The sequence below is a fragment of the Scardinius erythrophthalmus genome (genome assembly GCF_964197995.2).
Source record: "Scardinius erythrophthalmus genome assembly, chromosome: 16".
NCBI lineage: Eukaryota > Metazoa > Chordata > Actinopteri > Cypriniformes > Leuciscidae > Scardinius > Scardinius erythrophthalmus.
This window is the reverse complement of record NC_138236.1, coordinates 34,764,999-34,792,251: the sequence shown is the minus strand read 5'-3', so window position 1 is coordinate 34,792,251 and position 27,253 is coordinate 34,764,999. Positions and strand designations below refer to the sequence as shown.

Below are 27,253 nucleotides of genomic sequence, written 5' to 3'. Positions count from 1 at the left end.
CTTGTCTAGCACGTGTATTTACTTGTGTCAGCTGTGTTGTCGATGCCTTGAGAGTAAAAAGAAAGTGCAGAGCGCGAAAGCACCAAAGACTGAAGGATTGCCGTAAAGCAGTATCTCTGGTCGTACGATGTGTATGACGTCACGTCATTGACATTTTAAAAGACTTTTTAAAGCAAATAAGTGACTCTAAAAAATCTAACACCCAGCAATGTGTAATTTCTTTGCATCTCCTTTCGAATACAACATTCAAATTACTAGACAAAAAATTATATCCTGAGAAAAGTGGATTTTGAGGGGTATAGCCCATAGACCTCCATTCAATCTGCACTCGTCCTGTGAGCGCCCTCATATGGAACCAGAGTGGAACTGCAACCAGTTCAGAAGCCAGAAGTGTACTGAGAGTGGATGTTCTCCCCTTTTAGACATTCTCTGGTCTGGTCAAACCGGCATTGTTTGAATTTTGTGATAAAATGGATATAATTTGAAAAATGACACTGTTTCTTATAGAAAGTAACAAAACGCAGAGCCTATTGCGATTATTAGTGGTTAATGGTAATGGTGGTTAATGGTAGCTACAACGCTGTATTCGTCTCACATAAGATACGAAAATGTGTGGTTACACCCCTAATTAGGCTACTATTTAATCAAATGTCAAGTAGGAAAAATTTGTTTTGTGACATAACAAGTTAAAGTGAGGTCAACCTCAACTATGGGTTAGGGCTGGGCGAGGCGCGTTCAGTGCACCATGAGAGTATCGTGATACGTACCATGGGCCGTGTATTGCAGTTTTTCAGTTCGGTGTGAATATCGTTACAACACTAATATATCATGCTGATGGGTTGACCCCTCCCACACCTGCGCCGAGAGATCAGAGGTTAAATCTCAGCTGAACATTGTGCTTATTACTGAATTTATCATTATAGATAGTCATAGATGCCTCATTAGCGGCTGTTTGGGCTGTTCCTACGTAAGCCGCCCGTGACTTTACATTTTCCATTAAACACAAAAGTAGAATTTTTAAAGAATACCTCAGCTCAGCTTCCATATTACAGGATGTTTAAGCTCCAAAATGCTAAACAAGAAACACACAAAGCATTTTAGCACCAAAACTAGCTCCTAAATCTGTGAAACGTTAGGAGTCAAGAGAGCGGGGTGGCGGAGGGATGCAGAAAACTGTTGAGGTAACTAGGTGAGTCGGCTCTGGCTGTGTATACCTCCTCTCGAGCTGATTAGATAGACCGTTTGAATGTGCTCCTCCCGAACTCAGTTTCTAAAACATTATTTGTCGCTTGAATTCTGCAATCTCTTGAGATGCAGACATGTAAGAGGCTGACAATTAGCTGAACATATACTAGTTTAATAAGTGACACAGCCTACATTTTAAAACCTTTATTTGAATATGGCAACAGGATACCTCGTTCTACAATATTTATATCACTGACAGAGACTCCTCCCCCATCAGCCAATCACTGTGAGCATAGTTAGTAAGAGTGTTGACATCATTAATAGCAACAGGGTCAACCCCCGGCCTTACTCTTAGCTTAAGACTTCTCTCTATTCCTTAGTTGGTCTCAGCAGCTTTGGGAATAGGTTTTAAGAGAAAACTCTTAACGAAGATCTTTTACTGCCATTGAGGAGAACTCTTAGTGGGAAGATAAAATGTTTTGTAAATACGGCCTCAGTAGTCCATTTGACTTGAGTGCTATATTTCATGTTAAGTCATATGATGTGTGAAGAACACACTTTAATCTGTATGACATTTCTCTTCACTGGAGCATAAAAGAAGATATGTTGAGAGTTTTTTTTTTTTTTATTTGGTTACCAATATTCTTCAGAATATCTTATTTTTATGTTTCACAGAAGAAAGAAAGTCATTGGAATGATGAAATGAGGAAAGAATTAACTATTTCTTTAAAGACATTATTAAAAAATTACCAAATGTCATTTGAATACTATTTTTTTTTTATGTGCTCTGCGACCAAATATCACTAACATTAAATCTATTGCCACCACATGTGAGCTACAGCAGAAGCAAATAATTTCAATTAACTACTTAAATCATCATATTACTTCAGGACTTGGACTATAGTGCATGAGTTATGAATGATTATCACTTTTTGTCCTACTGCTGCTTTAATGGCACTAATTAGAAATTAAATCACCTTTTGTGTTTCAAGGAGAAAAATAAATTATGCAGGTTTGAGGGTGAGTAAATGATGACACATTTTTCATGTTTGGGTGAACTATCCCTTTAAGGTATTTCTTTGTTTACCACCTTAGCGGCTTAAACCACTGAGAAATCCACATGATTAAATCCCGGTCAAGCCCCCAAACATGGGTTCATTCAACCCTGGAAGACATGAGTGTAAGCAAACACCCAGAACAGAGTTGAACAGCAGAGTGGAAACCTAATATTCGACCGCAAGGCACAGAAAACAGGTTCATAAAGATGACAACAGAGAGATGATGAGAGAGCTTTCCTGGTATACTGTCCCTTTTTATAGTAATACAGAACTCATGCTGTGCTGTGCACTGTCACGCTTGAAGCTCCTGCAGGCGTGTGCTGCTCCTGTCCCTACCATCACACCAGCCCATGACGAAATCACTGATATACAGACAAGTATATTGTACAAGAAAATGCCCTGTTTGTTGCCCTCTCATGCCCCCCTGTTTGCAGGTGATGATTTTATTACAAACACTTCAGAAGCTCGAGTCAAACGAGCATGCACATGAGCACTACTGTAAAGAGAGGGTTAAATAACACTGTTTATTTAAATACACACCACACGTGTGAGTCGTGACTGGGTACGTTCAGCCCCCATCCCCTCCACACAGCGCTGAAGCCTGAAACTCGTGCCCGTCTCCTTACCTTTGTGCATGCCCGTGTACTTGTCCTTGATCACAGTCAGCTCGTAGATCTTGCCGAACTGCTCAAAGATGGGCTTCAGGTCCTTCTCCTCCAGATTGCGTGGGATTTGCCCGATGAAGAGTTTGATGGCGTCGGGCTCCTTCATTGGGTCGATGATGCGGAGAAAGTCAGAGGCACTGCCTGGGTCAGGACGCGAGATGAACGTGCAGAGAGTGAGCGACAGAGAGAGAGACAGAGAGAGAGAGAGAGAGAGTATGGAGGTGTGGATGGTGCCTGTGGAGGCGGGGTGTGATCAAAACACAATGAATGGATGAATGGATCCTCACTTTAAGCATCACTTTAGCTTCATTATGTTATAGAGTAATACTTTAAAATATATGTTATATGTTATGAGTGTACAAAAACAATACTTTTTTTTATCAAAATATTCATCGATGCGTATTTATAAATACACTCTTGTTATCTGTTTTTGGATATGCTAAAAATGAACATTAACCAAGAATAATAAATGCTGTAGGGTTTATTGTTAAATCATGTTTACCATTGTAACTAATTGTTAACATATAAGCCTACAACCTTAACGTAAAGAGTTACCAATACTGATTGTAAAAAGTAAGTGGTAAATACCCCACACATAATCGTTTAAAATGGCCTCGGTATGACCTAATGTAGCAAGGTTGATTCAGTCATTTTAAATAATATAGCCTGTTTGATAATGCCAATTTTAGGTTACCAGGCAGCGCATCTTAATTCATTACTATAGCTGTTGTTTACTAGCCTCCCTGCTTTATGTATAGCTAAAATAGAGGCATTGAAATTTTAAGTCAACCGAGTATTTCATAAATAAATTAACAAAAAAGAACAAATCATGCGTTCGAATAGTTCTAAATGCTGAGCAATAACGCTTGTCAATACAGTGATTATACAGAAACAATTATGGAATCTTAACGTATTTAATAAAAGATTCCCAGAATGATGGCAGATCATCTGCTCTTTAGTTTCCACAGACAGCGATACAGATATAGTGTGCACGAGCGCATCCTTTGTTTAGGCAGCGGGGGCTGTGAAGCTCTTTGTCCGTCACCGTTAACCGGTAACAGTTCGTATTTACACAAGAGGAAACACACACACACACTGATAAAAAATAAAAACAGCTCACCTAGAATGGTTTATGATCAAAACCTCTGTAAATCCCCGCGCTTGTCGTTCTCCAGAGGTCCGCGCGTGACTGTTGCTCACGCTCGCTGTCACTCACACACTATTTCATTTGTAAATCACAGTTTCGGTCAGTATCTCTGCTATAATGTGCTATTATTAATATTATGTAAGCTATAAAATAACGCAATTGAAAGATTCATCCAAAGCACATCTGTTGTTGCCCGTGTCTCATCTGCGCGGTTTACTACGTGTTTGTTCTCGTTTCCACATCTCTAATGAAGATGTGACGTCACACGCCGGTGTCTCCCTCTCACGAGCTGTTGACAAGTTCGTGATGAAGCAGGCAGGGATCGTCTGCAACTTACACTTCTGCTAGCAAAAACAAACAAACCAGAGGATACCATTTCAATCAATATCATTTGAAAAGACATTGTCTAAGAGAAAGTCTCACATAAACAGCCGTTCCTTCTCAATTAAATAGCAATTTTAGTGTGCTTGACAAAACTGCAATTTTATCTCCCCCACCTCTTGCCTGGAGTGGTGCAGGGATGATGTATTTTTGTAGGCCAAAACCGGAAACGAGTGAGCATTTTAGCACATTTAGTAGGCTAGCCTACTACACTATGACTTGGAGTTTTTGGAGTTACTGAAACATTGCCTGAAAATTATGTAACATTATAGGCTACGTACAGTATACATTATAAGAATAGCTACTACTTTACAGATCAAGTCTGCATGAAACAGACTATAGTCTTTTTCTTCCCTATTGTGACGTAGCCTATGTTGAGTGAAATGGCTTTTTGAACAAGAACAAACGTAGGGCCGGACTTGATTTTGTCCATCAGGATTTGATTTGATGGTTGTGGTTTGCTATTGGTTGATCTGATGTGAGTGCAGGTTTCCCCGCCCTCATGCCGGTAAATACATCATCAAAGAGAAGTTATTTTGATTAAAGATTGCACATGGATTTAAAAAATAATAATAATGATGTGCACGGATAAATCATAATAAACACTGCAATAATCCTTACAAATAAATAAGAATCATCAATTTTGATTTCATAGTGATTTCCTACTTTTAGGGAAAACCCAAGCACCAAAAATCTTGCAGTGGTTTTGGTGTAAACATTAGCTTCTGTTTTCGATGAGATCATGCTATTGGTTGACAGTCCCTGAACCTCCTATTGTTCTAGCCTTGAGCTCTGACCGTGGTGCTGAAGGCTTCGTGCGCGCGCTTTACAACTGCTGTCATTCCAGGAGCGTCACGCGCCATTAACTAATGTATAATGCACATCATATTGGAATTTAATGTTAGAGGAGGATTTGTAAAACAGTCCGAGCTATCTAAATGGACGAACAGCGTTTGAAACCCTTGTAAAACACACACACACACACACACACACACACACACACACACACACACGCAAATCTTTACAATTTGATTAAGCCTTCAGCACCACGGCTAGAGCTCATGATATGTCGAATAACGTAATTAAATCGCATATACAATGTAGAGAAAAAAACACTCAAAATGCTCCTTGTACAAAGACAATTTATTATTGTTCCAGACAGAAGAACTGGATAAAAAAAAAAAAAAAAAAAAAAAAAAAAAGGTGGCTTTAGAAGTCAATGTTGTATGTGTTAATTCTATTCATATCACTTGTCATAAGCCTCAGTCATCAATCCATTTTAAGCAATTTAGCTTACAGTCTTTCAGAGGCAGATTTGGGGGTTGTTAACTCAACACACATTCTGTATTCTGTCTGGAATACATGTACCCTCTGCATCAGATCTCACTGTTTAATTAAAGTGTTTTTGTGTTCCAATGTGCTGCTTTTTAATTGTTGTTCTATATACATACAAATGTATTTACATTCCTTCCTCATCAATCCATACAATTTGCACAGAGAAAATGAGATTCAAAATAAACAAAGAAACTTCAGTCATTTTTATTTTTGCTAAATTACTTCTAGTTTTTTAATACTTAAGTCCAATTTAAAATTGTACCTTTTACTTTCACTCAAGTATATTTTTTACTAGATACTTGGAAAATCTTTACTCAGTATCAATACTGCAAGGCCTTCAGAAGGCCTTCATTAACCCCCTGGAGCCGTATGGATTACTTTTATGATAGATGGATGTGCTTTTTTTGGGCTTCAAAATCTCATTGTTCACTCCCATAAAGCTTGGAAGAGAAGGATTTAAAACAATATATATTACTCAGACTGTGTTTAGCTGAAAGAAGAAAGTCATATACCTTGAGGGTGAGTAAATCATGGGATCATTTTCATTTTTGGTGAACTATCCCTTTAAGGTGGATGAATTGTTTGTTCTTAATATTATTAACAACAAATCAAACAATGTAATAATTAGTTTTTCACATTGCTTTTACTGCAGAAACAGGACATTTTAACCCTTGAGTCTCGCTTGGAGCCCCGTGACCTACATGTGCTGGGTGGGATGAGACAGGTTTCAGAGTGATTTACTGTGAAAAGGTCACCATCTGCCTCTAGTGCCCCCAGATCCAGATCCCCGACCCCTCCTCTTCACACATGCTGTATAGGCATAAAGCCTACATTATCTCAGACAGGACTGTGATTTAGATGGTCTTGGGAAAGATTTACCTTAATAATACTTGATAATAAGTTGTTGTTGCTCACACGTATGAGCAGAGAACGGCATCACTGAACCCTGCTGGTGAGACTGGATCATTGCTGTCGAGTATAAAGGTTCTTAAAATCCCCCTGGTCAATAATTGTATCCCTTAAAACTCATCTTTAATCACCAAAATGAAAAATCCTTGAAAAAAAAAAAACGTTCTTCATGCCTTAAAATAGCTTGAATGTAACTCTACACCCTTTAGTATACGCGGTTCTATGAATATGCCAATGAGCCCCGCCTCCACTCACTCACTCAGCTCAGAAATCCACTCGTTGACGATCACACGTTGATCTGATTGGTTACAAGGTAGTTTGTGACGTCAGAAACACCAGCGATTTCAAAGCGTGTTTTTGAAACTGTCTTTGGTTCACTGCAGTTTTAAGGAGAAAATACTCAGCAATGGTGTCGACTTATGAATTTACACATGGTTTGTCTTAAAGTCGCCATGAAAATAAATGAAGTGCACAGATAAATCATTTATAATAAACACTACAATATTACATATACAAGTACGAATTGTAAAATTGACTTTAAAGTACTGTATATTAAAAACACAACATTATAACAACATTAAAAACTTAATTTTAATTGGGATCTATGTTTCCATGAAGAACCTTCAGATAATCTTTCCATTGCAAGGTTCCTTATATATTTCTTTAAAATGTTCTTCTTGCCATTGAAGAACCATTTTGGTTCCCAATGAACCATTCAGTAAACAGTTCTTAAAAGACGTGACTATAGAAAAGGTTTTTGTCTAATGGGCTCTATAAGTAATAACTTTCAATAACATTGATTTACATTACGTATATCACCATATAGTATTCTATTAGTTAATCTACATGAACGTTTTATTCATATATATTTTTTTTTTCACATACAAGTGACCACAAAAGCTATTTGATGTGTGATTTTTCACTGCATTAGACACAAAATATTAAACCACGTCATCGGCAAAGCAATTATGCTTGACTTTTTCCTCAGGAGTAACTTTACTTATTGTGCAACCTGTATGTAATTAAAATATTTATATTAACATTTATTTCTATGAGATCAGCATAGTTTCAGCACTGATGAGAAAACAGTAGTACGGTTTTAGGTTTGTTTATTATGAATAATAATTGTGGTAAAATCTGCACACACTGTTTATTCCATATCAAAGCAACATAAATGTATAACAATGACAAGTTGATCTTGAATTTCCAAAGACAGTAAGTGATCCATTTAAGAAAAAAATAAATTATATGTATTTTATCATAGATAAATAACTATGTCTCCTGTTTCGTATATAAAAGCATATTTTTATTCATCTAAAGAGTCTCTGCTACCAGTCTAAACGCATGTGATAATATACATACAAAATATGTACATAAACTCACACACACACACACACACACACACACACACACACACACACACACACACACACACACACACACACAAACACGCGCACACACACGATGGGTTTCCATGTTTTATGGGGACTTTCCATAGACATAATGATTTTTATACTGTACAAACTGTATATTCTCTCCCCTTACACTAACTCTACCCCTAAACCTACTCACTCACACAGACTCGCTCACTCACTCACTCACTCACTCACTCACTCACTCACTCACTCACACAGACTCGCTCACTCACTCACTCACTCACTCACTCACTCACTCACTCACTCAGACTCACTCACTCACTCACTCACTCACTCACTCAGACTCGCTCACTCGCTCACTCGCTCACTCACTCACTCACTCACTCACTCAGACTCACTCTCGCTCGCTCACTCACTCACTCAGACTCACTCACTCACTCACTCACTCACTCACTCACTCACTCACTCACTCACTCACTCACTCAGACTCACTCACTCCCTCACTCACTCACTCACTCACTCACTCACTCACTCAGACTCACTCTCGCTCGCTCACTCAGACTCACTCAGACTCACTCACTCACTCACTCACTCACTCACTCACTCACTCAGACTCACTCACTCCCTCACTCCCTCACTCACTCACTCACTCACTCTCACTCACTCACTCAGACTCCCATGCTCACTCACTCACTCAGACTCGCCTACTCACTCGCTCGCTCACACACTCAGACTCACTCGCTCACAGACTCGCTCACTTGTAGACTCGCTCACTCGTAGACTCGCTCACTCGTAGACTCGCTCACTCGTTCACTCGCTCACACACTCACTCGCTCACACACTCATTTGCTCACTCACTCACTCACTCACTCAGACTCACTCACTCACTCTCACTCACTCTCACTCAGACTCACTCACACTCACTCGCACTCACTCGCACTCGCACTCACTCAGACTCACTCACACTCACTCACACTCACTCACTCAGACTCACTCAGACTTACTCACTCACTCTCACTCACTCACTCACTCACACACACACTCACTCACACACACACTCACTCACACACTCCCTCACACACTCACTCAGACTCACTCACTCACTCACTCACTCACTCACTGACTGACTGTATTTTTACACTAAATTAGAGGGATTATTTGCAATCAGTGAGGTTATGTCAGCCTTGTAGTTATAGCTATGGGCTGGTAACAGAAAGTTCACATTTGATCTCTGATACTAGAAACCCTTGAGTATTTTAACCACAGGGCAATGGTCTTACATTGTACATCGCTTTGGCTAAATGACTATACTATTTGCATATTTAATACTTATGCAATGAATAAACTGCACAAGCGATGCTGTCCTAAATGTATTCTGCATGTACACATATCTATAGCAACCATTAATCAGAGGCCTTATATTACACAAAATGAAAAGCACAAAATGATTTGTGCTTTATAATTATGATGTTAAAACTGGTAGTGCTTCTGAAATCTATGTTGATTCTGTAATGGCCATATTTTAATTTATATTGTGGGCAACCAATAAAAACAACCAGACATAAACAAACAAACCAACAAATAAAAAACAAAAACATGTCACAAAAAAATGAAATCACTAAAACATGGAACACTGAACGACAAAACTGACCTAAAGAATGAAGACTAAATCAAATACCGCTCATCTTCTATTTGTATCCCAGAAATGATTCATAGTAGATTTCTGTTCACACTGCAATCAATTCTGTTCAGCTATCTTACAATTTAGGGGACTGACACAAAGCCAGAGGGGAGAATTGATGCTTGTATAATAATCTATTGCTGCTTCTGTCATTTTTAGGCAATAATTACAGGTATGCAATCATGTGCATGAAAACAAATGGATGCATTCTGTCTCTCCTTTTTTCACTTTCTTACAAAAACCTCAATGAGGAGTGAAGGATGCACATTATGTGTGTAACTGATGTTTTATCTGTGTTTTGTCACAGTTTGGTCACACAACTCTGTCTCCTCATAAAGCGGCTAAATAAGACGTGGTTAAAATACTAGTGATTCTGATTGACTTGCAATTAAAAGAAACAGCCATGAAACACTTCATGTGTGACAAAAGCACAAAAGCAACTTATAGAATTGTTCTCACTTAACAATATCTTCATATATATGTCCATAACGAGGACTTGTGACATCAGTGCACTTGTTTAAGGAATGGTTAAGTATTTGACAGTATAGTGTACTGAACAGTCCAAGCACTGCCGCCGACTCTTCAACAATAGGGAAAGAGCTACTGTCAATCATTTGAGCCCATATGTGGCAACATTTTAAAACTTTCACTTTAAAGGGATCCTGATCTCAGCTCAGTTCAAGGTGGAATTCCATTTGAACGTGTCTGGCCTCTGATTGGCTGTCTCCGGTGATAGAACTATAATGCGATCACTGATTGGCTGAGTTTTGGCTCTGGTTGGCTCGTAGCGAATCTCTGTGACTTGTCTAGGGTTAATGTCTCTTGGCCCGCTGAGCACTCTGGGTACAGGACGCACAGCAGGCGGTCTTGTAATAGGAGTAGACGCAGAGTCGAGCCTGGACCACCATTACACAGTTATGTCGTCTGTCTTTACAGTTCTCATCTACAAAGAGAGAGATAGGAAGAGAGAGGGATTATAATCTAAACCAGGGCTTTTCAATCTGTTAGATGCCATGGACCCCCAAATATGATCATCCTCATACGAGGGACCCCCATCCTAAAATTTAAAGGCAAAGAAAGAAAAAGATCCAATTAATACTGTGACAAAATAAATGTTTAAATAGTTTCTATTACATTACATCATTGCGTTTTTTTTTCTACTCAATATACTGTATTTTGTAAGTTAGATATATTTGATTTATTTCTTTTATCAAATTATTTTAATCAAATGTTTTTATTTAGTCACTTAGTTTAATATTATTAATATTTTACATTTTTACACTATATTTTTATTTAAATACATTTTTATTTAATTATGTAGTATTCTGAAATTCATTATTTTAATCAAATTGTATTTATTTGAATTATTTTATTTATTTATTTTAATCAAATGTTTTTATTTATGTACTGTGGTTATTTATTTTTTATTTAAATCAAATGTTATTTATTATTTTATTTTAATACAATGTATTACTTTATATATATTTATATTTACAAATAAATATATTTATTTGTATCTAATGTGTTAATGTATTATATATTTATTTAAATACAATTTATAATTGTTTTCATTTTAATAAAATGTATTTATTTATTTAGCTAGTTTAATTTTCTTTTACATTTTTACACTATCTTTTTATTTAAGTTAAGTTTTATTTATTTATTTACTTTTATTAAATGTATAATTTTAATCAAATTATATTTATTTGAATTATATATTATTTATTTATTTTAATTAAATGTTTTTATTTATGTACCTATTTATTTTTTATTTAAATCAAATGTATCAACATATTATTTTTAAACAAATGTTTATTTATTTACAATAATATTTTTTTTGTCTAATGTATACATTTATTATTTATTTATTTAAATAACATCTTATTTTAATCAAATTTATATATCGCTGCTTTTCTCTAAACTTTTCCCGGACCCCGGTTTGAAAATCCTGGCACGATACATGAACACACTGACACACACCTTCAAAGGGGCTGCAGGGAATGGTGTTGCAGGACTGCTCATGCGCAGGTTTGGTGTCGAGCTGGCAGGCTGCACTGTACTGTTTGTCTGCTGTGAGACACCGGACCTCCCGCGTCTGCACCCCTTCGCCACAGGAGCGAGAGCACTACACCGGGACAGAGGAACACTTAATAACAGCAGAATAAGGAAAGACCCTGAAGGACAGATTGATTGACAGATGATGTCATCCTCACCGTGCTCCATTCGGTGGTGAACCACTGTGGTTTACAGGGCTCCAGTTCACACGACTGTACTGGGAACGGTTTCTCCAGGTGGGAGCACTCACTGGTGCCGCTCACGGTGAAGTCACTTCCTGTCTTCCTCACACAGATGATGTCCCTGCGCTGGGTGCCGTTCCCACACACTGCGTTACACTGTTGACAGAGAGTGAACATACACTCAAAGACAGTTCACTAATCTGTTCTATTCTATTCTATTCTATTCTATTCTATTCTATTCTATTCTATTCTATTCTATTCTATTCTATTCTGTTTAATTTTGTTATATTCTACAGTTCTACATTTAACTTTGTTCTACTCCTTTCATCTTTATTCTATGCAGCTTTATTCTATTCTACATGGTTTTATTCTATTTTAGTTTTTAATTTGTAATTTAATGAGGCTTCTTTTATGTAATTCTACATTATTCTTTTTAATTTTTAGAATGCTCTAATTGATTTATTTTAACTTTATTGTAATTGAATTGTATTCTGTTATTGTGTTCTACATTGTTCTACATTTATTCTATTTTTCCAACTTTATTCTATGCAATTTCATTCTGTTCTATTCTTCATGGTTCTATAATATTTTATTTTGTTCCATTTAATTGTATTAAGTTTCTTTAGTGTTATTCTATTCTACATTATTTGATTTTATTTTAGAATGTTCTAATTATAATTATTTTAACTAGTCTTATTGGCTAGTTCTGTTCAACATTTAACTTTGTTCAATTCTATCCATCTTTATTCTATGCAACTTTATTCTGCTCTAATGAACAATATTCCATTCTATTTTTTTTGTTCCATTTCCTTTTATTAGGTTTCTTTGACGTCATTCTGTTCTACATTATTCTATTCTTTTTTAAAATGATCTAATTGAATTATTTTTACTTTATTGTTATTCTATTCTATAATATTTTATTTTGTTCAATTTAATTTTATTGGCTTTTCTTTGATGTTGTTCTACTCTACATTCTATTCTATTTCTGAATTGAAATATTTTAACTTTATTCTAATTGGCTTCTAATTGTTCTGTACAAGTCTGTTACTCCATTCCACATTGTTTTTAACTTTATTCTATGCATATTCATTCTGTTCTATTCATTGTTCTTCTATTTTACATTGATCTATTATATTTTGTTCTATTTCATTGTATTCATATTATTTATTTAGTTTTCTTTGATGTTGTTCTTTTATTCATATTTCTATTTTATTCTATTCTATTATTCCACTTCATTCAATGACGTGTTCTTCTATTCTATAATATATTCTATTCTTACATAGACCTTGACATTGGAACATAATTGATCGATTTTTGCAGTAGACACACGGGCCTCACCTGTCCCCAGGGTCCAGTGTACCACAGGTGTGTGGGTGTACAGGGACCCCCGTTACAGGCCTTCATATCAGCCGGTTTCTCTGCCACACATTCCACTCCACCGTCTCCTTCTCTCCTGCCTCCACCGGTCAAACACACCACCTCTCTCCGCTGGACACCCGGCCCGCACGTCGCAGAACACTGAGAGAGAAAGAGAGAGAAACAATAGCCCATTTGATTAAATATCTCTATATGAATATATACATTTACAAAATGACCTTTTTTGCAAATCAAGTGCAAGCATGAGTCTCACGGGTCAATACTCACAGTGTTTGTCCAATCCGTGAAGTACCAATTAGTGACACAAGGACCCATGTGACAGTCCTCGGTGCGCTGTGGGCGGAGCCTGTCATTGCACTCCCTGTCACTCATAGTGCTACCATGGTTACTGACACAGCGCACACTCCTGGTTCTCTTTCCCACTCCACAATCCACTGAACACTGTGGGAAAAGATGCATCATCACACATGCAGACAGCTCAAACACGTCTGTGTCTCTGGAGATAAACAGAAGACTAGAGCAAAACAACAGATTTTCCAAATCAACTAGTCAGTTGGTTGCCTGAACATGTTTCATTAGCACAAGACACATTTTTGCCTATAAAAACAGCTAGACAGAAAGCAATATGGAACAATACAGGGGTCTCAGTTCACAAGACACAAATTTAAAAGACTTAAAAATGCAATGCTTGTGGCGGGACAAGAAACAGCACAAGATGCAGTGACCAAAAATATCCATCTGCATATGTGTAGCTGCACGGGAGGCTTAAAGGAAAGGAATTTAAAGGCACCTATTATATGCCCCTCTGTAAGATGTAATATTAGCCGCTAGTGTCCACAGTATGTGTATGTGAAGAGTCAGCTCAAAGTACCCCACATATCACTTATTAGCCTATAATTAGTCAAATTTGCCCCTATTTGAGTTTGAGCAAAAACAAGCCATTTTTGTGTGTGTCCCTTTAAATGCAAATGAGCTTTCCAGAAGAGGGCGGAGTCTTTACAGCTCGTGCTTCAGATACTCCAGCAACAACAATACTGGAGAGTGTCACGCAGCCAAAATGTCAGAAATTGTCAGTAGCCTTACATGTTAGTACCGGAGTCGGACAATGATGGAGAGACTCTACTTTTAGAATGCAACAGGACGTTTCTGAATGATTGTATGGATAAATGTATGTAGTTGTTGTGGAGTTAAGTTGATTCAACTCATCGACTAGCATGTACCATCATGTTAATCTAAAAATCTTTCAGAAACAACTTTTGTGCAAATCCAGCATTGAACTGACCCTTGTTTGTAAAGCAGTCCAGCATAAAAGGATATGTAACACTTTAACGACTTTCTTCGGCACATTTCCTTCATAAATGAAATTCAACTACGGTGTCCTTAGTGGCTCAGATGCTGGGAGTCTATGGATACTCTTATGTTTATGGTACATCCAATAACAGAACATTTTTAATGTTTTTTTTGGCGCAGACGTTGGCCGATCGTCACCAGTCACGGGCGGGGCTTACACAAGAGTAGGGGGAAATCTGGAACCGCTCGTTTGGAGAAACTGTTTCTGATTTATGGGGATTCTAAAAAAGGAGTGGGTGGATTTTTACCATTATAGGCTAGTTGTTTACACACATCTGTGTTCAAACACCTTATAAAAGAGAATTTAGCATAATAGGTCCCCTTTAAAGATGCAACAAGAACAGAAAAAACACAGGTGCTGAAAATATGCAAAAACATTTTACTACACATACTATTTACAAAATATACTGAATAATGCTAAAAGAAAAAATAGCAAGTCCACCTGACGCACACATGTCTTACCGTGCTCCAGTTGGTGCTGATCTCCCAGTGGGAGCACACGCGCGGGTGGCAGGGCTGAGTGGCATTGGGGCGCGAGAGACTGGAGCAGCGCTGAGGGTGAACCATCGTTGAACGGTTCCCAAAACTCTGCCTGCACTGTATGTGACGCTGCTGCACACCCCGACCGCAGGAAACACTGCACTCCGACCACACCCCTGTATCCCAGCTGCACACACACACAAGTTAACTGAGATATACATATTAACCCAAAACAACAATCTATATTCATTTAATGTAATGCCTGCCACAGTCTGTGCAATTTCAGCAATCATATAAGATCAGTGCAAAATAACACTGTACAATATGGATCTAATAAACTTGGGTCTACAAGTTGGGTCTTCTCTAGACTGTACGATAATGACACCTATTGAATCATAGGCTACGACCAAGTTAGTATAGAAGAATAAAGCGTCATCGGTATACGCTAGTGGTGAACAAATAGAGCAAGATGAATCGACCTTTGGCAATTGTGTTTTTTATGTGCGCTAAAAAGTGAGCAAAAGAGGAGAATATGGACGCGGTCATGGCTTGGGAAAAGAGGCCAACTTGGCATGCCAATCTTGCAAATGAAGCTCAGGGTGAGTATTCATGATGCACTTTTATTGGCTAGTCAGTAGAAGTAGGTCATCAGACTGGCATTGATCTTGATTCATGTAGTCAAATTAAATTACACTCATTAATGATATCCGCAATACATTTATGTTGGTTCTGTTCTGTTTACCCTAAGGGGATTTATCACTGCGCTCCCTGCTCTTATAGGGAGATGAATAGATTAATAGAAAGTTCAAAATAGAAATATTTTGCAACATTATAAATGTCTTTACCATCACTTTGATCAATCAAATGCATCCTTTCTCATTAAAAATGAAATTTCTTTCTGAACCCACATTTTTGAACAGTATTGTATGTACTGTACATGCACAATACTCACAATGGTGGACAAGGATGAACATTACAGGGTTCCTCCTCTGCCACGGGTTTGGTTGCAGAGTCGCACCTCCTCTCATGGACTTCCTGTTCTGTGTGTCTATTCACACACACAATCTCTCTGTAGTGAGAGCCTGAATATACACAAACACATACATACACGTCAAATAACAAATATACACACATAACACGCCATTTTTTAGTGGTGAGTGGTGTAAAATTTGATGGCAAGGTGTTCTGGGTGGTTGTCTACACCCTCAAATCTCTGTGATCTTCTGATCTCTAGACATTGCTTTGGTTCTTTTCTGTTTAAAATCACTAAATAATGAGTGATGTTTCGCCACTCGCTCTTTAAACATACCAGAAGGAGGCAGCAGATAGCAAACTAACACTGGGTAAATCAGCTTAATAAAAAACAGTGGCAAGCGAGCTGAGAAACCCCCTCGAACACACTCATAGCCCTATAGAGAAACTCCCTAACAGTTTGGCACATGTGCGTTCTGTTCCACAATGCTTGGCTTTCTTCATATGTCAGTAGGCAGTGGGTTCATGTTCTCTGAGTGTTTCCAGCTCGCCTATTACAAATAAACACAACATTAATCCACCGCGTCCGCTCTGGATCACAGGTTATAGAAGAGCCACTCAAAAGCAATAGTGTGCGGTGTCAACCGGTGCAAAGTCGTAAGAGGAGATTCATGTAAATGTCATGTGACTGATCACTCAATAGCAGAAGTGCTTGTAAAAGATGGGGAAAATATACACTGTAAAAAATTTGCTGTAGTTTTGCAGCTGTTTGCCAGTAACTTACTGTAGATTTAAATTTATGTTATTTACTGGCAACAGTTTGTTCAAAGTTAAATGAACATTAAACATTAACAAGTCTTTGTCTTTAAAGAATAAAATTATAAAATAACAATCTAATGCAAAGCATTCTGGGAACCAGAAATCTTCATCAACCTTTTTCTGTTTTTTTCCTTCAGATTTTGGTTCCCAGAATGCTTTGCATGAGGATGTTATTTTAGTTTTATTCTATAAAGATAAAGACTTGTTAATGTTTAATGTTCATTTAATTTTGAACAAATTGTTGCCAGTAAATAACATAAATTTAAATCTACAGTAAGTTACTGGCAAGTAGCTGCCAGTAATACTGTAATTTCTACAGATTTTTCTAACAGTGTAGGCATATGCAAACACTACAGTTAAAAAATGTGGGGTCAGTAAAATAGTATTTTTTTAATAAATGAATGCTTTTTTTTTACAGGATAATTGCTGTTGTTTTGAATGGTCTATTCATCAAAAAATATGAAGCAGCACAACTGTTTTCAACATTTATAATAAGAAGAAATAGTGACATCATGTGACACTGAAGACTGGAGTAATGATGCTGAAAATTTAGCAAAACAATATATATTTTTGCCTAGCTAATGTATGTTCATAAAAAAAACTCCACTGTAACAACCTCATTTTTATAGGGTAAATAGTATTTGAATCATGTTAACCACAGGTACAGCCATGCATTGCACTTCACTACCATGGTAAAAAACAACTATAGTTTTTTTTTTTAGCCTAAAAACATTTAGTATGATATAAATGCACAAAAAATGCTATAGCTTAACAAAAAATACTGTAATTATATTTCATTACTCCTTGCACAAATCTACATTAATAATTTAATAAAATTCGATTCTGCCACAATCCGATGGTTTCAGTAAGTGTTTGATTTGTGTTTTGTATGCACCAAACTCGGAAGCATTTCACTCAAGACGGTCAGCAAGTAAACACCTCCGCTCTAGGCTCTCGCTGTGCTGCTGTGTTTTGAGCCGAGCTGATAAATGTGTAGTGCGTGGTTCAAACGAGCAGCCCTGTCTCGTTCCGCTTTTGGCCAGTTTGCTGTTTAATGTTTATCATAGGCACCAGAAATAGCAGTGCTTATCAGTCATTGGCACCAGTGTGTCTGCAACAGACATGTGCAGCATAATTTGCATAATGCATAAACATTATATTGAACACTTATCGAGTGTTCTTAACGTTTTATCGCCCAGCCATAATTCATATGCTGCAATCATTTAATTTAGTCTGAATAGTTACTTTTGAATGGTCGTCCATTGAGAAACATGTATTTTCATTGCATAAAGGTGTAATTATGGCATCTACCAGAAAATGCATACCGGCAAAACATTGACCCCTTGATTACAACTCATTTACATAGCTATGGTGACCTCTGACCTTTGCCGCAGGTAGCAGTGCATTCTGTCAGCGCGCCTCTTTGCCACATGAATGCAGGCTGATTGTCCAGTGGGAGGTCCGTTCTTGGAGGGATCCGAGCGTTACGATTGGGTCCCAAGCCCTGTGGGCGGGGCCTCTCTAGTGGCCGTCGATCAGATGCAGAGGAAGATGCGGAGGAAGGGAAGGAAAATGGAGGCGAGGAGGCAGAAGACAAAACAGGAGGAGGAGGAACAGGGTTCTCGACTGCCATTGAGACAGAACCTGAAACACAGAGATAAGCATGATGAGTCCTAGTGTGCTGCCTACCTAGAGCTAAACACTAAACAAATAAGATTGGCTGAAATACTTACTAAGGAGTACTTGTTAAGGAAATAATAAACAATATTATATATGGTGCAATGCGGCACCAGGCGCGACGCAAGTGTTTTTAGCTAGTTTCAGCCCGACGCAGTTATCATTACCATGTCCTGCACCACGTTGTTTAAATAGCAAATGCATTTGCGCCCATCTGTGCACCCAAGGGCATGCTGGTCTGAAAATGAGGTGTGTTCAGGCGCATTGTTGGCGTGTTGCTATTTTGAGGCAACTGAAATAGACTGAGCTATTGACCAACTGAAACCTGGTCTAAAGTCAATGGCGCAATATTTATTTTGTTATTTAAAGAGTGCATTAGTAATATGCACCTATAGGCGGGTCCACGACACACGTACACTCTGCTTATTACACACACAGGGACGCGCAGCAGCACACAAACATGCCAAATATTTACAATTAAAGGATTACAATGTAAAATATTATTATTGTATACATAAAGATACGGTGGAATCCGGCTTGTCCCTTAGCTGCTTTAACCTCGTGCACGAGCAAATCCGTTTCCTCACTAGAGAAGCGTTCAGTTTTTCCGCTTGCAAATTCCAGCATGTAAATATTGCATCCGCTACGGCGCGAGCGCAACTGGCTTTTAAAGGGAATGGGAGATGAGACTCTGATTGTTTTTTTGCACGTTACGCCCAAAACACACCCATTACTCATTAAGAGAATAGGGACAACCCTTTTAGACCATGCGCCGGGAGCGCCGACCATTTTTCCCGTCGTTAAACTAGCAAAAGTGGATTCGGACACGCCCTCAGTGCACTTGCGCCCTGCTCTTTAGACCATGCGCTTAGATCGTTAAAATAGGGCCCAAAGTGTGACTGACTGTAATGCTTTTGAACACTTAATTTTATTTTTTACTTCATTAATATTATCTGCAAAGTAGAGTTTTTAAAAATATACTTTTAGGATTTGAAGTAAACTACTGCACATTCAATACAATTAAATACACTTCTTTTGCACAAGGGAAAGTTGCAACTAACTGAAAAGGCATCTGTGCAAATTTGAAAAGGTAGTTAAGAACAGTATTTGCTTTACACCTGTTCATTTGCTTTGCAACAGTTCCTGTTTCTCTTGTTATCAGAAATCATCAAACTCTTATTAAAAGTCTTGCTGCAAGTTGCATGTGTGATCATCCTTTAGAATATTCTGTAGTTAGCTTAGCACCATGCAACGCCAGACTGCTCAAATTATGGGTAGAGTAAAACCAGTCAGGAAGCCGTCTCAGAAGGTAGACGGCAAGGCAGCTCACCAGGTTTTAATTCCCAGCTGAAAAGACCAGCTTAAACCAGCCTGTGGTGTGCTGGTATTAGCTGGTTTAAGCTGATTTAAATGGTCTAGTCTGTTCCCAACTTGCCAAAATAGATTTTAGCAGAGTGTTGGCACAGAACTAAAGCCTGATTCATGCTTTTTGGTTCATGTCACACACTCTCACAGTGACCCCATTCTCATAAAAACTCTGTTTAACATCACCTGATGTTACACACACACAATCATAGGCCCATTCTCCTATAATGACCTTAAAAGGTTTCAACAGTGGCCAATAAGTGATGAGAGAAAAAAGAGAAGACTACTCAAGTGAAATATATCTGTGTGGCACAGACATATAAACACTATAAATTTAGACTGACATAGCAGATCATCAGGAGAGAAAAATAGAAACTGAGATGGAGAGAGAGAGAGAGAGAGAGAGAGAGAGAGAGAGAGAGAGAGAGAGAGAGAGAGAGAGAGAGAGAGAGAGAGAGAGAGAGACTCTGTGTGACAAGAAGACTGTAGGAAAACTCACTGATTTCTCGGAGTGCTGCCCGTCCTCGTTCCCTCTCTCTGTGTACTTCTCTCTCTCCGTCCCTCTGTTTCTCCACTGGGATGTAATATTCATAGTCTATGCCTGGATTCTGCCTGTGGAAAATAATCTACAGCGAGAGAGAGAGAAAGTAAAAACAGGTTCATAAACTCCAGCATATGGTAACGTCTCACTCCATGACTGCATTCCAGTTAGTAACGGCCGTATATCACTGATGAAAACACACTCGAACACACTCCTACACACTCAGAACTAAGTGGACGCTCTTTCAAAGCTAAAGCATATGAATATGAACTATTATTCATTACATTCTTCCAAGACCAAATGATCAGAGCTGTGCTATTCATGATACGCTGTCACTGTATGTCAACAAGAGACTCTTACTGACACCTAAACTAAACCAATACTGATACTTAAACTAGTATCACTACTTAAAATACGGATAATTAAAGTAGTGTGCTACCCCAGACAGCAACATAGTGTCGGCCCAGATCCGGCCCACATCTGGTACATGTGGATTCCACGCATACCAGATGTAGACCGGATCTGGGCCGACGCTGTTAATGTCTGGGACCAAAACTACTGAAACCTAAACCAGACCAATATTAATACTTGAACTAGTAAAATTAAACTACTCATACCTAAACTAGACCAATACTGACAAATATACCAGTATACTTAGTATACTTACTATAAAATAAATGTATTTGTATTAGACAAACACTGATATATATGACTACCAAAATTACTGACAACTAAACCAGACCAATTTTGATACTTAAACTAGTATCATTAAACTAGTAATACATAAACTAGTTCAATACTGATATTTATAACTAACCAAACACTGATAACTTAACCACCCAAAGATTTAGACTACCTAACTACTGACACCCAAACTAGACAAATACCGATACTTAAACCTGTATCACTACTTAAATACTGATAATTAAACTAGTCAAACAATGATAACTACAGTATGACTACCAAAACTACTGACAACTATACTCCAATACTGATTCTTAAACTAGTATCATTAAACTAGTGATACCCAATCTAGACAACTACAGATACCTAAACTAAACAAACTACTGACACTGAAACCAATACTGGTACTTAAACTAGTATCAGTACTTAAATACTGATATTGTGTGTATTTTTATAATGTTAAAATACTTTCTTGTATGCCAGTCTAATATGCAGAGAATCTATAAGTAAGACATTACGATTCTCCAGTGACTCTGTGATGAAAAAAAAACTACAGCATTTTCATTTTTGGTTCTACTTTCAATCTAAATGAAGGCTTGTGTTTGATAGCAAATATATTTTTTAGTGGCTAGTTGTAATTATAACAACCCTAGAGCAAGAAAAATCCTGTTTCCTGAGCCCTTTGAGGAGAACAATAGAGCTCCTAACATGAGTTCAGAAGTGTTATGCTCATTTAATATCATCATTAATAAACACAATAGAGCTACAGCTCATTCCTTCCATCCACTCCTGCAGCAAAACCTCCCAGATTCGAGTTTGTGCTCCGTCACACTCCAGCCAGACCTGTCTGCCTCTTTCCACATTACTGTAATATACTACATGAACACATGTGTGTGCATTACGTATAGCTGCAGCTGGGCAGTGGTGGGTCCAGGCGCTGTGAGGGTCTCTCCTCTCTCCTCTCCCTGCTCCTGTGGTCCAGCTTTGGGTCGGCTGTAGAGGAAGGTGGTTCCCCCTGCCTGATACTCTCCCGGCGGGTCGACCGCCCAGCGTCCGTTCACCACAGACTGACCTGTCCCACTGCGCAGGGCTGCACACACAAACACAGCAGGACACAAGCTGCGGTCACACATTTACACATGCAGTAATGATATACAGCATGAGGTACTCACATTCACTCAAAAAAATGATTCTAGCTGTTCGCTCAGTTTATTTAAATAAAATAAGCTGAAACAACACACATCTTTAGGTTTTTACTAAATTGTCATTTGCACTAAATTTTATTACGTTAAATGAAATGAAATTTGTAAAATGTTAAGTTAACTTAAACCATTTGTGTTGGGACTACATGAATCATTTGTGTTGCATTGACTGAAACTGGACAGTGGATTTCTAGTTCCCAGCATGCTTTGCATAGGGATAGATCAGGAGAGTAAATGTTGAAATTAAGTGCTTTTCAATGTGTTTTTTTTCAGTAAAGTGAAAGACCTGTTAAAGTTTGATGTTCAGGTAAATTTGAAATTTAAAAAAGTTGATGTTATTTCGATTTTTGAGGTTACCATTTTGCTTTTTGCATTTTGCATAAAGCATTGTTGTTCTCAATGAGCTGTAACTGTGCTAATGCCAGTGATGAGAAACATTTTACTTGATCATAACTTGCATGTTACAAAAGTTACACTTAGCATATGAACAAAATAAACGATCAAGCCCATCATTTACATCAGTTCTACCCCTCTCTATTAAACAATCATGAACATGTATGTGTGCATGACAGATACTCACAACCTCCTAAGCACAAGCTCACCTCTTCACCACAATGGTAATTTTTTATTACTATTTCATGTTCTATAAAATCTTTTAAATGTTCAGAATAACTAAACATAAACACTTAAACTCTTAACAAGTCTTTCCATTTTCTTAAAAACAGAAAACTCATGCAACTCTGCACAAGGGCACAAGTCTGGGGTGCGTTTCCCGAACAACGTCGTAACTTGCTGCTTCACTACCATAGTACGATGCATCGTTGAAGAAATCAACTAGCTAGTCATGACTGTTTCCCAAAACTGTATCGCAACTTCTTTTAATGAATCTGTTTGAGATCTAATTAATGCTAGATGTTTTGCTATAAATTAGGACATGTCATCTCAGGACTATCTCATATTTTTCTCAGTTATTTTGCTTTATTTCCAGATTCAATCATAGGCTCATTCTTATGCACTAGAGCACATTTGCACATGCGCACTCTTCAAAAACGGTGCTTTAAAGGTAGGATTTTTATAAAAAACTTTTTTTCAAATTTGTTTAAACTGTCTTTATATACCAATACATAATTAAAATGTAAGTGCTCTGAAAAAGAGAGTATAAAAATCGAGTGACTGTAGACCTTTTAATCTGCAATAAACACAGCTCATTATTTCCATTCGGGACGAAACAATTGATTGGTTTGGGCGACTGTCACTCACTCTCGCAACCATGGCTACCACCCCTGTTGCTAGATCTGCCCATATGCGCGCGCACCCGTTTGATTTGAGAGGCGCGGAACCTACGAAGAGTAAAATTATGGCAGAGAAAGAGCATTCAAAATTCAAAGCACCTGCATATTCAGTCAGCGAAGGCAAACAAGGCAAAAACTACTTCCTCGGACCCTGGTTGCCCGCACTCTTGAATGACCTCCTCTGCTTCACCCTCGACCCCGGATCTGTCCTCGAACCGACGATGCGGTACTTGTCTCCGGAGTGTAGTCCGTCCTCATTAAAGTCAACAATGTTTTCATCATGGAAACTCTTACATGCAAAACACCGTATATGTTATGAATCTTACACGAAATTCATCTTCATCACAGTGTAACTGATGGTAATGGAAAAACGTGTATCAATGCAACCTGTTTTTAGCTTTGCCTTATAAATATAGCTCGTTACTGAATCAAACAAAGTATATTTTAAACTTTACCAGTATCGATATGCTAGCTTGATAGTGAGTACTAAAAGAAATCTTATGTTTATATTTATAGTGATAAAGTTAGGTATTTTATTACATGTGATTCTGACATGATGTCACTGCCTGCACTGCGCTCCTTCCTCTCCGCTCGTCTCAGGTAAATAAATGTGTCTTCCAGCTGAGCCTGAGCGTTTGGCGTCGCGCGTTTATGTGTTTTGGGGGCGTGGCTTTGGAAGGAGCCCAGAAGGGAGGGGGTGGAGTGAATGGAAATAATGAGCTGTGTTTACAACAGTCGTGAGAGGTCTACAGACACTCGATTTTTATACTCTCTTTTACAGAGTACTTACATTTTAATTATGTATTGGTATATAAAGACAGTTTATAACAAATTTGGAATGTTTTTTTTTTAGAAAAATCCTACCAACCCTGCCTTTAAATCTGTTGAAAAAACAAAAAGACGTAAAGGACATTTATATGCCTTCTAAATAAAATATACTGATTGTACTGAATGTCAGCTTGCTTATTTTGCTCAAGATAAGGATTTATTAAGCCCACATGTTTTAAAAACAAGAAACTCTGCTTCTAAACACAGGTCGTGAGCTGTCATTCCAACCACACAACTTTGCGATGCTGTTTGCGAATGTTCGTTATGGTTTCGGGAAACACTGACTCGTTGAACTATGCTGATAACGACAGAACTTGTGAACATAGTTGACTAACGATGCTTTTGGGAAACGCACCCCTGGTTGGCTCAACAAGAGTGAATTATGTTCATGAAACATTCACAGAATACATCAAATGAAATTGCTGTGATCTCATTCACTTAGGATGAATTTTACTCATAAGTGCAATTAACCTAGTTTAAGTTCAAATAAATGAGTTCAACTGTGTGGAAATAGGTGTCATAAATTAATTGTATTAAGTTAGACCAACGAGCTATTGTTTTTGAGTGCTGCTTCATTTTCTTTATTTTATTTTCAATTTTGTTTTTGTACATGTTCTTGGATGTTTTTTTAAAAGATTCATCTGACAGTCATTATTTGTTTGTGAAGCGTGTGGAAGTCTGTTTTTAGCGGTGTGTAATTACAGATCTGCAGATCTGCTTGTGATGATCGTTTTATGGGTTTCCTACCATAATCACACATCACATGCAACTAGGAATTCTCCTCCATGAGAAGTTCATAGCAAAAGTGTCAAAGACAGAGGAATGAAAAGGAGAGGATGTAGCACAGATATCAGAAAACTAAAATTACTAAGCAAATGTGTATGGCACCCATGAGACATATATCTAATAATGAGTTATCTTTCATGTCTTTTGCTTTGCGAGTAAAAGTCGATCTACAGTCTCAAAATGTGCACAATATTGCCAAGAAACTGCCCATGGCATCACATAAACTCCTCATTATTCATCAAAATCTTTCAAGACCAAATAATTAGAGCTGTGCTATCCATGATACACTGTTACTGTGGGTCAACAATTGATTACTATTGACACCTAAACTAGACAAATACTGATACTTAATGTAGTATGACTACTCAAACCACTCTAAACTTGACCAATACTGATCCTTAAACTAGTACCACTAGTTAATAATGATAATTAAAGCATTATGACTACCAAAACTAATGACACCTAAACTAGACCAATACTGATACTTAATAAACTATTATCACTACTTTTACTGAACATTAAACCAGACAAAGACGTATAAGTTGTATGGCTACCTAAAATGCAACATTTAAACCAGTCCAAAACTGCTTAAACTAGTTTCATTAAACTACTGACACCAAAACTAGATAGAGTGAAACTTAAAGCAAATAATCAGAGCTGTGCTATCCATGATACGCTGTTACTGTGTGTCAACAATTGACTCCTATTGACACCTAAACAAGACTGATACCGATACTTAAACTAGTATGAGTTTAAAACCAAACCAGATCTTAAAATACTAACCAGACAAACACTGATAAAGTAGTTAGAAAACAAAAATATTGACACCTAAACTAGACAAATACTGATACTTAAACTAGTATGACTACTCAAACCACTCTAAACTTGACCAATACTGATCCTTAAACTAGTAACACTAGTTAAAATACTGATTATTAAACCAGACTAGCACTGATAACTAAAGCGTTATGACTACCAAAACTATTGACACCTAAACTAGACCAATACTGATACTTAAACTAGGATCATTAAACTAGAGATAGCTAAACTAGACAAATGCTAATACTTAAACTATGGCTACTCAAAACTAATGACACCTAAACTAGACCAATACTGTGCCTTAATAAACTATTTCCACTACTTATACTGAAAATTAAACCAGACTACAGCCTCTAAACCAGTCCAATACTAATGCTTAAACTAGTTTCACCAAAACTAGACAAATAGTGAAACTTAAAGTAGTCTAACTGGTTAAAATACTGGTAATTAAACCAGACAAACACTCAGAACGAAAGTAGTCTGACAAAACTACTGACACCTAAACAAGTCTCTGCAGTGATGCTGGAGAGTAGGAGGTGGTTTCCAGGGAATTGCTGAACACATGTCTGGATCACAAACACTATAGGACAACCCACACACTGAACTTTAATACACAGTGTTAGAGGAAATATAAACAATAATAACCGTGATAGTTAACACCTCCTCAACCTCTAAACAATAAAACTGGGGCAGACGGAATCACAGACAGACACAGGAGAAAGAAAAGCAAAAGCCAAAAAAAAGGATGTCAGCAAGAGAGAAAAAAGATGATTTCTCACGTAACCCTGTAAGTGTTTTGTCTACTACAGAAGTCTGCCTTCAGGGCACAGTCACAGAAGCCAAACAAACACAGACATGTCCATGACTGTGACTCAGGGTCATATTCTTTTAAGAAAACATGCCTGTATTACCTAACACATCCCAGAGAGATCCCGCACATTAAAAAAACCCATAATCTGTGAATCCAGGCATTCCTGAGTCATGTCCCGGCTAATATTAAGATGAACAGCATATCAGCATCCCTCTCAGGACAATGACTCATTTCTGCCCCAAAACGCACCACGTGCTAAAACAATGGGACATTATC

General features: G+C 37.7%; 2 protein-coding genes across 4 annotated transcripts in view; both read right to left on the bottom strand.

Annotated features, from left to right (window-relative positions):
- Positions 1 to 3,014, bottom strand: part of celf3b (cugbp, Elav-like family member 3b) — a gene marked incomplete at both ends in the record, with an annotated part of 48,999 nt that extends 45,985 nt beyond the window's left edge. For both annotated transcript variants that reach the window (XM_081388118.1, XM_081388119.1), the window contains one exon: positions 2,870 to 3,014. In XM_081388118.1, the coding sequence (XP_081244244.1) occupies positions 2,870 to 3,014 (145 nt within the window). The remainder of the gene's footprint in view (positions 1 to 2,869) is intronic.
- A 4,764-nt stretch (positions 3,015 to 7,778) lies between these two features.
- adamtsl4 (ADAMTS-like 4) overlaps positions 7,779 to 27,253 on the bottom strand; it is a 69,471-nt gene continuing 49,996 nt past the window's right edge. For both annotated transcript variants that reach the window (XM_081389165.1, XM_081389164.1), the window contains exons 8-17: positions 22,142 to 22,329; positions 20,514 to 20,640; positions 18,356 to 18,616; positions 16,134 to 16,263; positions 15,164 to 15,368; positions 13,619 to 13,792; positions 13,313 to 13,492; positions 11,951 to 12,130; positions 11,718 to 11,862; positions 7,779 to 10,680 (exon numbers count right to left, since the gene is read on the bottom strand). In XM_081389165.1, coding sequence (XP_081245291.1) covers positions 10,550 to 10,680; positions 11,718 to 11,862; positions 11,951 to 12,130; positions 13,313 to 13,492; positions 13,619 to 13,792; positions 15,164 to 15,368; positions 16,134 to 16,263; positions 18,356 to 18,616; positions 20,514 to 20,640; positions 22,142 to 22,329 — 1,721 coding nt within the window. In that variant the 3' untranslated portion in view covers positions 7,779 to 10,549. The remainder of the gene's footprint in view (positions 10,681 to 11,717; positions 11,863 to 11,950; positions 12,131 to 13,312; positions 13,493 to 13,618; positions 13,793 to 15,163; positions 15,369 to 16,133; positions 16,264 to 18,355; positions 18,617 to 20,513; positions 20,641 to 22,141; positions 22,330 to 27,253) is intronic.